Source organism: Anomaloglossus baeobatrachus, chromosome 1 (genome assembly GCF_048569485.1).
Source record: "Anomaloglossus baeobatrachus isolate aAnoBae1 chromosome 1, aAnoBae1.hap1, whole genome shotgun sequence".
Classification (NCBI taxonomy): Eukaryota; Metazoa; Chordata; class Amphibia; order Anura; family Aromobatidae; genus Anomaloglossus; species Anomaloglossus baeobatrachus.
This window is the reverse complement of record NC_134353.1, coordinates 950,213,188-950,225,935: the sequence shown is the minus strand read 5'-3', so window position 1 is coordinate 950,225,935 and position 12,748 is coordinate 950,213,188. Positions and strand designations below refer to the sequence as shown.

At 44.0% G+C, this 12,748-nt stretch overlaps 1 protein-coding gene across 1 annotated transcript in view; it reads left to right on the top strand.

The window, feature by feature from the left end:
- The window catches only part of LOC142259334 (uncharacterized), a 527,893-nt gene that overhangs the window by 442,739 nt on the left and 72,406 nt on the right, over positions 1 to 12,748 (top strand). Inside the window, exon 10 of the mRNA XM_075331821.1 lies at positions 1,116 to 2,377. Within this exon, the coding sequence (XP_075187936.1) occupies positions 1,116 to 2,377 (1,262 nt within the window). The remainder of the gene's footprint in view (positions 1 to 1,115; positions 2,378 to 12,748) is intronic.

The window sequence follows — 12,748 nt, the reverse complement described above, 5'->3', positions numbered from 1 at the left end:
ACTGCTGTGTGAGAAGCTGCTGATACTGCAGTGTGGGCAGCCGCGGGGCTGGCAGGGAGCGGGACACAGATTGCATGGGCACCCGACGGAGGTCACACGGAAGTGCTTCTGTGCGGCTTCCAGGGATTTTACGGGCCCATTGACTTGTATTGAGTCACGGTCTGTTATTACAGAACAGAATAGGACATGTTCCATAATAACGGAACGGACATACAGCATCTCATCAGTGGTTTCAAATGTATTGGCATGTGTGATGCTGATACATTTGAATGTGTGATCCTGAGCAGGGGGCCCGATGCTGGCGGTGACACCGTGGCAGCCGCCGCTAAGCCCCTCCCCTCAGCTCACGGGCCCCATTACAGTGTCGGGGGAGGTTGCAGGAAGAGTACGGGGTTTAGGGGAATGTGTGGGAGGGTGCAGGGAAGGGGGGAAGGGACTCCACGCACTGTACCCGCCCAGAAGGGAGGCAACATGCTGTTCCTAGATTTGCATGTCAACATGGTCCTGCCCATGTTGACATGAAATGACCGGAAAAAGTAAAATCGCGGCAGGAGCGGTCACATGACCACTCTGAGCCAGGGAAGAGGGGCTGACAGCAGGGCAGGTAAGTAATCACTATCTACTTACCTGCCCCAATGTAGCGCAATGGGGAAATAATAAAAAAAGTCAAAATAAGCCGGATAGCCCCTTTAAATAATTGTTACGCTATATGACGCTGACCAACCTCCGTCCATAAAAGGACTGTTTATTTAAAGACTGGGTTAGTTTTTACCTCACTTGGTACTGGGGTTCAGGGATGGTTATTGCTCCGGTCTCGCCAGTCACTCAGGTTTCTGGCATCATAAAGAATAATTCCTCTTATATCGCCTTATATAAGGCAGCCATGGACACTGTGCTTATGGTGCCAGGTATGACATTCTGGATATAATCAATATTAACTAATTTCTATGTAAATTCTATATGGAATTGTACAAGAGTCGTCTTGGTAATAAGACCATCACTATCTGGGTGCCACAAGGATACTACAGTCAGGGGCCTGAATTTACCAGTGAAAACCAAGTTTTAAAGTTATAGTGTTTTTAAAATTTACAAAATCTGTTGTATTGTTTTGACAGAATATTGTGGCATTATACAGAATACAGCCGAAGTGCATGTCATTATCACAGATCTACCCTCAGCCGTTCACACCCAAGATCCATCATCTGATGCTTCTACACAATCTCCTGATTCATCACAGAATGTTCAGCAGAATAAAAGCCACACGAGGGGGGATCAGCAACAAAGAACTCACACAAGGGAGAAGCTGTATTCATGTTCAAAATGTGGGAGATGTTTTACTCAGAAATCACAGTTTGATGAGCATATAAAAGCTCACATGAGGGAAAAGCCATTTTCATGTTCAGAATGTGGGAGATGTTTTAGATGGAGGACACACCTTGATAGGCATATAAAAAGTCACATGAGGAAGCCACTTTCATGTTCAGAATGTGGGAAATTTTTTTGGTGGAAATCCACACTTGATCGGCATATAAAAACTCACACAGGGGAGAAGCCATTTTCCTGTTCAGAATGTGGGAAATGTTTTATTTGTAAATCAAAACTTGATCGGCATATAAAAACTCACACAAGGCAGAAGCCATTTTCCTGTTCAGAATGTGGGAAATGTTTTATTTGTAAATCAAAACTTGATCGGCATATAAAAACTCACACGGGGGTGAAGCCATTTTCCTGTTCAGAATGTGGGAAATGTTTTATTCAGAAATCATACATTGATCAGCATATAAAAACTCACACAAGGCAGAAGCCATTTTCCTGTTCAGATAGTGGGAAATGTTTTATTCGGAAATCACAGCTTGATCAGCATATAAAAACTCACACGGGGGTGAAGCCATTTTCCTGTTCAGAATGTGGGAAATGTTTTATTCAGAAATCAAAGCTTGATAGGCATATACAAACTCACACAGGGGTGAAGGCTTTTTCATGTTCAGAATGTGGGAAATGCTTTCAGAAGAAATCACGGCTTGTTGAACATTTAAGAACTCACACAGGAGAGAAGCCATTTTTTTGTTCAGAATGTGGGAAATGTTTTGCTCAGTACAACAGTTTAGTTAAACACATGAGAATTCACACTGGGGAGAAGCCATTTTCATGTTCAGAATGTGGGAAATGCTTTGCTCACAGAAGCTCTTTAGTTGAACACATGAGAACTCACACTGGAGAGAAGCCATTTTCATGTTCAGAATGTGGGAAATGCTTTGCTCACAGAAGCTCTTTAGTTGAACACATGAGAACTCACACTGGGGAGAAGCCATTTTCAGAATGTGGGAAATCAGATCTTAGCGGACATCAAAGAATTCACACGGGAGAAAATAAGCCATTTTAAAGTTCTTTATGTGGAAAATATTATCGGTAAAGGTCACATCTGATTATAAATCCAAAAACTCACACAGAAAAAACATATCCGTAACTTAAATCTTTTTAGACACCATAGTATTTGCACACAAGAAAACAGACATTTCTTCAATTGTTTCAGTCAGATTTCTAGAAGTGTGAAGGTGGCCTGAGTTGTAGCTTGTTTGTTCAAAGGTAATAAGAATATCTGTGTATGTAAATAATCAAAATATAGATGTAGTTGCATAATAATCTGTCTGTCTATATAGCCATCACATAGACCCATAATATAATTCTAAGCTGTATAGTCATGGAGGAGTTAACCAAAGATAATGAAGCTAGAATGTGAAGCTCAGAAGCACAGAAAGAATGTACAAGAAACAAAGATATGTTTTACAACATGCTGTGAGAAATTAAGGAGTGAAATACTCCCTATTTAGCTTCAAGGCTGAAGTAGCTTTTCTGTATAATTAAGTTTTTTTTCAAAATACACGCGCTCAGTTGATGACGCTGGCTGAAGGAGAGAACATGTCTGTGTGTTCATTGTCTGATATATTGATATATCAGCACTGATATACAGCTAATATGACACCGTCTCTGGATTCCCTGTATGAAGATACCATTAGCTATCTTTACCTAAAATCTCTACCTTGACAGAAGGACGCCATCAGCAAGGAATCTGTATGTTCTGTCCGTGATCCATTTGGTTTCCTCCCACACTCCAAATAATTGGTAATGTATATTGTTAGCTCCACTGGGGACAGTGGTGATATTGTCTGTAAAGCTGTGGAATTAGTGGAGCTATAAAAGTGAGTAAAATAAATTGAGTTATATGCCTGAAGAAGGCCGGCTCACAGCATAATGCATTTCATTGTATTTTATTAATTTTAATAAACTATTTTTATTGAAATCTTGGATGGATTCCCATTTTTCTACTACTACATTGCCATTGGAGACGGAGAGCGCCATTAAAGGGAACCTGTCAAGTGCAATATACACCCAGAACCACGAGCAGTTCTGGGTGCATATTGCTATTCCCTGCCTAATTGTCCCTGTATACACCATGTTCCAAATTATTATGCAAATTATATTTATCTCTGATTTTCCTACATGGTCGGTGCAAATGACATTTAGTCTAATAAAAGTCATCACCCGTTAGAGTATACATCAAATTTTATTGAAGAAACTCCCAATGATATTATAATCTTCAAAATTAAGAAAAACTCAAAATGCCCTGTTCCAAATTATTAGGCACAGTAGAGTTTCTAAACATTTTATATGTTTGAAAGAACCGAAAATGCTCATTTGTGGAATTTGCAGCATTAGTAGGTCACATTCACTGAAATAATAAGCTATTTAACTCCAAAACATCCTAACAGGCCAAGTTACATGTTAACATATGAACCCTTCTTTATTATATCACCTTCACAATTCTTGCATCCATTGAGCTTGTGAGTTTATGGAGAGTTTCTGCTTGAATTTCTTTGCATGATGTCAGAATAGCCTCCCAGAGCTGCTGTTTTCATGTGAACTGCCTCCCACCCTCATAGATCTTTTGCTTGATGATACTCCAAAGGGTCTCTATAGGTTTGAGGTCAGGGGAAGATGGTGGTTACACCATGAGTTTATCTCCCTTTTATGCCCATAGCAGCCAATGACACAGACGTATTCTTTGCAGCATGAGATGGTGCATTGTCATGCATGAAGATGATTTTGCTCCTGAAGGCACGTTTCTGCTTTTTGTACCATGGAAGAAAGTTGTCAGTCAGAAACTCTATATACTTTGCAGCCGAGCTGTGGAGTCGGTAAGCCAAACCTGCGACTCCGACTCCTCAATTTCCCTTGCACCGACTCAGACTCCCACATACAGTGCCTACAAGTAGTATTCAACCCCCTGCAGATTTATCAGGTTTGATAAGATGCAAATAAGTTAGAGCCTGCAAACCTCAAACAAGAGCAGGATTTATTAACAGATGCATAAATCTTACAAACCAACAAGTTATGTTGCTCAGTTAAATTTTAATACATTTTCAACATAAAAGTGTGGGTCAATTATTATTCAACCCCTAGGTTTAATATTTTGTGGAATAACCCTTGTTTGCAATTACAGCTAATAATCGTCTTTTATAAGACCTGATCAGGCCGGCACAGGTCTCTGGAGTTATCTTGGCCCACTCCTCCATGCAGATCTTCTCCAAGTTATCTAGGTTCTTTGGGTGTCTCATGTGGACTTTAATCTTGAGCTCCTTCCACAAGTTTTCAATTGGGTTAAGGTCAGGAGACTGACTAGGCCACTGCAACACCTTGATTTTTTCCCTCTTGAACCAGGCCTTGGTTTTCTTGGCTGTGTGCTTTGGGTCGTTGTCTTGTTGGAAGATGAAATGACGACCCATCTTAAGATCCTTGATGGAGGAGCGGAGGTTCTTGGCCAAAATCTCCAGGTAGGCCGTGCTATCCATCTTCCCATGGATGCGGACCAGATGACCAGGCCCCTTGGCTGAGAAACAGCCCCACAGCATGATGCTGCCACCACCATGCTTGACTGTAGGGATGGTATTCTTGGGGTCGTATGCAGTGCCATCCAGTCTCCAAACGCCACGTGTGTGGTTGGCACCAAAGATCTCGATCTTGGTCTCATCAGACCAGAGAACCTTGAACCAGTCTGTCTCAGAGTCCTCCAAGTGATCATGAGCAAACTGTAGACGAGCCTTGACATGACGCTTTGAAAGTAAAGGTACCTTACGGGCTGGTCTGGAACGGAGACCATTGCGGTGGAGTACGTTATTTATGGTATTCACTGAAACCAATGTCCCCACTGCCATGAGATCTTCCCGGAGCTCCTTCCTTGTTGTCCTTGGGTTAGCCTTGACTCTTCGGACAAGCCTGGCCTCGGCACGGGTGGAAACATTCAAAGGCTGTCCAGGCCGTGGAAGGCTAACAGTAGTTCCATAAGCCTTCCACTTCCGGATGATGCTCCCAACAGTGGAGACAGGTAGGCCCAACTCCTTGGAAAGGGTTTTGTACCCCTTGCCAGCCTTGTGACCCTCCACAATCTTGTCTCTGATGGCCTTGGAATGCACCTTTGTCTTTCCCATGTTGACCAAGTATGAGTGCTATTCACAAGTTTAGGGAGGGTCTTAATTAGTCAGAAAAGGCTGGAAAAAGAGATAATTAATCCAAACATGTGAAGCTCATTGTTCTTTGTGCCTGAAATACTTCTTAATACTTTAGGGGAACCAAACAGAATTCTGGTGGTTTGAGGGGTTGAATAATAAATGACCCTCTGAATAAACTTTTCACAATTTAAAAAAAATAAATAAAAAAAAAAAACATTCTTTTTTGCTGCAGTGCATTTCACACTTCCAGGCTGATCCACAGTCCAAATGTCACAATGCCAAGTTAATTCCGAATGTGTAAACCTGCTAAATCTGCAGGGGGTTGAATACTACTTGTAGGCACTGTATATTGCTTATATTTAAGTGAAAAATGTATTATAGTACAATGTGAACATCAGACATTTAATAATTTTTAGGATACAATAAGTCCTCATCAATCCTGTTGCTGTATTTTCCCTGTATATTGTATGTATATTGTATAGAAGCCAAAAGTACATGAGCTCAAAGAAAAAACAAACAAGCATCGAGCATACAGAGAGCACATACAGTATACTCGACTATTGATTTATGCACAGTTTATTGAAAGTTTAAATACACTATGTGCAGAATTATTAGGCAAGTTGTATTTTAGAGGATTTTTTTTATTATTGACCAACAACTATGTTCTCCATCAACCTAAAAGACTCATAAATATCAAAGCTTAATATTTTTGGAAGTTGGAGTGAGTTTTTTTTAGATTTGGCTATCTTAGGAGGATATCTGTTTGGGCAGGTAACTATTACTGTGCAGAATTATTAGGCAACTTAATAACAACCAAATATATTCCCATCTCACTTGTTTATTATCACCAGGTAAACCAATATAACTGCACAAAATTTACAAATAAACATTTCTGGTATGCAAAAACAAAACCCAAAAAATGAGTGACCAATATGGCCACCTTTCTTTATGATGACAGTCAACAGCCTACCATCCATAGATTCTGTCAGTTGCTTTATCTGTTTACGATCAACATTGCGTGCAGCAGCCACCACAGCCTCCAGACACTGTTCCGAGAGGTGTACTGTTTTCCCTCCCTGTAGATCTCACATTTTATGAGGGACCACAGGTTCTCTATGGGGTTCAGATCAGGTGAACAAGGGGGCTATGTCATTATTTTTTCATCTTTTAGACCTTTACTGGCCAGCCACGCTGTGGAGTAGTTGGATGCATGTGATGGGGCATTGTCCTGCATGAAAATATGAAAATCATGTTTTTCTTGAACGATACTGACTTCTTCCTGTACCACTGCTTGAAGTTGTCTTCCAGAAACGGGCAGTAGTTCTGGGAGTTGAGCTTCACTCCATCCTCCACCTGAAAAGGTCCCACAAGTTCATCTTTGATGATACCAGTCCATACCAGTTCCCCACCTCTACCTTGCTGGCGTCTGAGTCGGAGTGGAACTCTCTGCCCTTTACTGATCCAGCCTCTGGCCCATCCATCTGGCCCATCTAGAGTCACTTTCATTTCGTCAATCCATAAAACCTTTGAAAAATTAGTCTTAATAAATTTCTTGGCCCAGTCTTGGCGTTCTATCTTATGTTTATTGTTCAAAGGTGGTGGTTTTTCAGCCTTCCTTACCTTGGCCATGTCCCTGAGTATGGCACACCTTGTGCTTTTTGATACTCCAGTAACATTGCAGCTCTGAAATATGGCCAAACTGGTGGCAAATGGCATCTTGGCAGCTTCACACTTGATTTTCCTCAATTCATGGGCAGTTATTTTGCGCCTTTTTTTCCCAACACGCTTCTTGCGACCCTGTTGGCTATTTGCCATGAAACACTTGATTGTTCGGTGATCACGCTTCAAAAGTTTGGCAATTTCAAGACTGCTGCATCCAGCTGCAAGACATCTCAGTGTTGGACTTTTCAGAGCCCGTCAAATCTATCTTCTGACCCATTTTGCCAAAGGAAAGGAAGTTGCCTAATAATTAAGCACACCTTATATAGGGTGTTGATGTCATTACACTGCACCCCTCCTCATTACAGAGATGCACATCACCTGATTTACTTAATTGGTAGTTGGCTCTCAAGCCTATACAGTTGGAGTAGGACAACGTATAAAAATTATCATGTGATCAAAATACTAATTTGCCTAATAATTCTGCACACAGTGTATGCTTTAAGAAGTAATGACCTTAATCTTGTGTCCTGTTCACTCTCGCAATCCTGAGATGAGTGCGGCTTTCCTTCTTTCTGAGTGTGGTTACTTTTTACCCTTGCCTGTAGAGGAGGAGCTTCACTGGTGCACACAGACTTATCTCAGCTAAGACAAAGCCTAGATACTCAGCTCATACATTCACACACAGCATTTTTGCGGATCCGTTTTTTGCAGTGAAATGCAGTGACTCTGGGCATCCCAGCAAAGTCAATGGGTTTCAAGATTTGACATTCAGGCACATAGTTTTATGAGGATCCGTTTTTGGGCTCAAAAACGGATCCTCACAAAGAATGAGAATGTCAGTTTGTGGCATTTTCTAATCTGCTTTTGCTATTGAAAACATTAAAAACCTTTCAGGTGATGCGGTTTTTTAAAAAGCTGATCTGCTTTCACAGCTGAAAAACGTATCCTCAAAAAATGCAGCAAAAACGCTGTGTGTGAATGTAGCCTTAGATCAGGAATAGATCAGCCATTTATAGGATATTTCAGAACTCCCAAATTCCTATGAAAATATATTCAGCACATTCTGCATTGAACTACTGTACCCAATTTATTATCTATTTTAGGAGTCGGAGTCGGTCCATTTTATACCGACTCCACCAAAATGAACTCCGACTCCGAGACTCAAACTCCGACTCCATAGTCCTGCTTTGCAGAGGTCATTTTCACACATTCAGGAACCCTAAAGGGGCCTACTAGCTGTCTCACCATGCTTCTGGCCCAAAACATGACTCCACCTCCTTGCTGATGTCGCAGCCTTGTTGGGACAGGGTGGCCATCCACCAACTATCAACTACTCTCTACTCCATCCGTCTGGACCATCCAGGGTTGTTCGACACGCATCAGTAAACAAGACTGTTTAAAAATTAGTCTTCATGTATGTCTGGGCCTACTGGAACCGTTTCTGCTTGTGAGCACTGGTTAGGGGTGGCCGAATAGTAGGTTTATGCACCACAGCAAGCCTTTGAAGGAAAATGGAGTTTCCAAGTCAATTAAAATTGTAAATTTTACTTTATCACATAATAAATTGAATACATTGATTACAAAAGATCATATACAAAAATACATTACAGAAAAAAAGTGAGGCAAAAGAAGGGGAGGAAAATACCCCCAGGCAAGGTGATATAGCTACAATTACATGTGGGGGTTAAGTATTAACCTTTTCCAAGAAGGGTACAATCCAATTACAACTGCATTCCTATCAGCAGTGGATTAGTCACAATGGACCTTAGTAAACTTCAGTTATTTGCTTAAGCTGGGTTTACACACTGCAACATCGCAAACGACATCGCTGTAACGTCACCGGTTTTGTGACGTTACAGCGACCTCCCCAGCGACATTGCAGTGTGTGAAACACATCAGCGACCTGGCCCCTGCTGTGAAGTTGTGATCGCTACAAATCGTTCAGGACCATTCCTAGGTCCTTTGTTTCCCGCTGTGCAGCAAAGTCTCATTGTGTAAAGGGGACTTAAAACACTGGAAACGAGTGATGTGTCACAATATCTGTCAATCACTATTCTCTGTCAGTCGGTCTCTATTCTCTCTCTGTCGGTCCGTCACTATCTCTGTCCCTCTCTCACAGTCCGTCGGTCATTTTCCCCTCCTCTCTCATACTCACCGTTCCCCCGATCCCCGGCGCTGCGCTGCACGGCATTCACACTGCTGCGGCGGCTTTTCCTCTTTTGAAAAAGCCGGCCGCTCATTAAACAATTTCGTATTCCCTACTTTCCCCGCCCACAGGCGCCTATGATTGGTTGCAGTGAGATACGCCCCCACGCTGAGTGACAGGTGTCTCACTGCACCCAATCACAGCAGCCGGTGGGCGTGTCTATTCTGTGCAGTGAAATAAATAATTAAATAATTAAAAAAAACGGCGTGCGGTACCCCCCAATTTTAATACCAGCCAGATAAAGCCATACGGCTGAAGGCTGGTATTCTCAGGATGGGGAGCTCCACGTTATGGGGAGCCCCCCAGCCTAACAATATCAGTCAGCAGCTGCCCAGAATTGCCGCATACATTAGATGCGGCTGCTCTGGGACTGTACCCGGCTCTTCCCGATTTGCCCTGGTGCGTTGGCAAATCGGGGTAATAAGGAGTTATTGGCAGCCCATAGCTGCCACTAAATCCTAGATTAATCATGTCAGGCGTCTCCCGGAGAAACCTTCCATGATTAATCTGTAAATTACAGTAAATAAACACACACAACTGAAAAAATCATTTATTAGAAATAAAAAACACAAACACATTCCCTCATCACCAATTTAATCAGCCCCAAAAAGCCCTCCTTGTCCGGCGGAATCCACGGACCTCCAGCGTCGCATCCAGCTCTGCTGCATGCAGGTGACAGGAGCAGCAGAAGACACCGCCGCTCCGGTCACCTCCATGCAGCTAATGAAGACAGCCGCGCGATCAGCTGAGCTGTCCCTGAGGTTACCCGCTGTCACTGGATCCAGCGGTGGATGCAGCGGTGGCCGCGGGTAACCTCAGTGACAGCTCAGCTGATCGCGCTACTCACCGCCGCTCCAGTCAGCTCCAGGCAGCAACTGAGGTGAGTAGCGCGATCAGCTGAGCTGTCACTGAGGTTACTTGCGGCCACCGCTGGATCCAGTGACAGCGGGTAACCTCAGTGAAAGCTGAGTGAAAGATCGCGTGGCTGTCTTCATTAGCTGCGTGGAGGTGACCGGAGCGGCGGTGTCTTCTGCTGCTCCTGTCACCTGCATGCAGCAGAGCTGGATGCCACGCTGGAGGACCGTGGATTACGCCGGACAAGGAGGGCTTTGTTGTGGGTAATAAATTGGTGATGAGGGAATTTGTTAGTGTTTTTATTTCTAATAAAGGATTTTTCGGGTGTGTGTTTATTTACTGTAATTTACAGATTAATCATGGAAGGAATCTCGGGGAGACGCCTGACATGATTAATCTAGGACTTATTAGCAGCTATGATTAAGGAATAACGTTTGGAACTCCATTCTATGTCTGAACTGGGTGCAAAAAACCTAATCTCCCCATACTTATTAGCAGCTATGGGCTGCCAATAACTCCTTATTACCCCGATTTGCCAACGCACCAGGGCAAATCGGGAAGAGCTGGGTACAGTCCCAGAACTGTCGCATATAATGAATGCGGCAATTCTGGGCGGCTGCTGACTGATATTGTTAGGCTGGGGGGCTCCCCATAACGTGGGGCTCCCCATCCTGAGAATACCAGCCTGCAGCCGTATGGCTTTATCTGGCTGGTATTAAAATAGGGGGGGACCGCACGCCGTTTTTTTTAATTATTTAATTATTTATTTCACTGCACAGTATAGACACGCCCACCGGCTGCTGTGATTGGGTGCAGTGAGACACCTGTCACTCAGCATGGGGGCGTGTCTCACTGCAACCAATCACATTTGCCGGTGGGCGGGGAAAGTAGGGAATACGAGATTGTTTAATGAGCGGCCGGCTTTTTCAAAAAAGGAAAAGCCGCCGGAGCAGTGTGAACGCCGTGCAGCGCCGGTGATCGGGGATCGGTGAGTATGAGAGAGGGGGGGAAATCACCAGCAAATGAGGTGAGTAACGTGATCAGCTGCTGTCACTGAGGTTACCCGGTGGCCGCCACTGGATCCAGCGGTGGCCGCGATTAACCTCAGTGACAGCTCAGCTGATCGCGCTACTCACCTCATTGTGGAGCTGACAGGAGCGGCGGTGAGTAGCGCGATCAGCTGAACTGTCACTGAGGTTACCCGCGGCCACCGCTGCATCCACCGCTGGATCCAGGTAACCTCAGTGACAGCTCAGCCGATCACAAGGCTGTCTTCATTAGCTGCGTGGAGGTGACCGGAGCGGCGGTGTCTTCTGCTGTTCCGGTCACCTTCATGCAGCAGAGCTGGATGCCACGCTGGAGGACCGTGGATTACGCCGGACATGGAGGGCTTTGTTGTGGGTAATAAATTGGTAATGAGGGAATTTGTTATTGTTTTTTATTTCTAATAAAGGATTTTTCGGGTGTGTGTGTTTATTTACTGTAATTTACAGATTAATCATGGAAGGAATCTCGGGGAGACGCCTGACATGATTAATCTAGGACTTATTGGCAGCTATGGGCTGCCAATAACTCCTTATTACCCCGATTTGCCAACGCACCAGGGCAAATCGGGAAGAGCCGGGTACAGTCCCAGAACTGTCGCATATAATGAATGCGGCAATTCTGGGCGGCTGCTGACTGATATTGTTAGGCTGGGGGGCTCCCCATAACGTGGGGCTCCCCATCCTGAGAATACCAGCCTTCAGCCGTATGGCTTTATCTGGCTGGTATTAAAATAGGGGGGGACCGCACGCCGGATTTTTTAATTATTTATTTATTTACACGGCACACAGACAGAGCCGCGCGGCATTAAATGAAGTCGGGTGAAGTTCACCTGCTTTTTTGACACGTCCCCAACGACCAGCTAGTCGCTCTGCAGGTCCGGATGGCTGTTAGGTCATTGGCCAGGTCTGCCTGTTTGACAGCTCACCAGAGACTTTGTAGCGATCCCGGCTAGGTTGAGATCGCAGGTTGGATCGCTAGAAAGTCTCAGTGTGTAAACCCAGCTTTACCCATTTAAATTCACAGTTGTCCCCACAGGAGGTTAATGTGCCCACCAGAATATAATAGAACCCTCCAAACGCGCGTTTTCGCGTCAGTGTACTTCACCTCTTCATCAGTGATGAAGGTGATGAAGCGGTGAAGTACACTGACGCGAAAACGCGCGTTTGGAGGGTTCTATTATATTCTGGTGGGCACATTAACCTCCTGTGGGGACAACTGTGAATTTAAATGGGTAAGCAAATAACTGCAGTTTACTAATGTCCATTGTGACTAATCCACTGCTGATAGGAATGCAGTTGTAATTGGATTGTACCCTTCTTGGAAAAGGTTAATACTTAAAGCTGGGTTCACACTAAACGACAGCGACAACGACGTCGCTGTTACGTCACCATTTTCTGTGACGTAGCAGCGACCTTGTAAGTCGCTGTTATGATCGCTGCTTAGCTGTCAAACACAGCAACGCAGCAGCGAT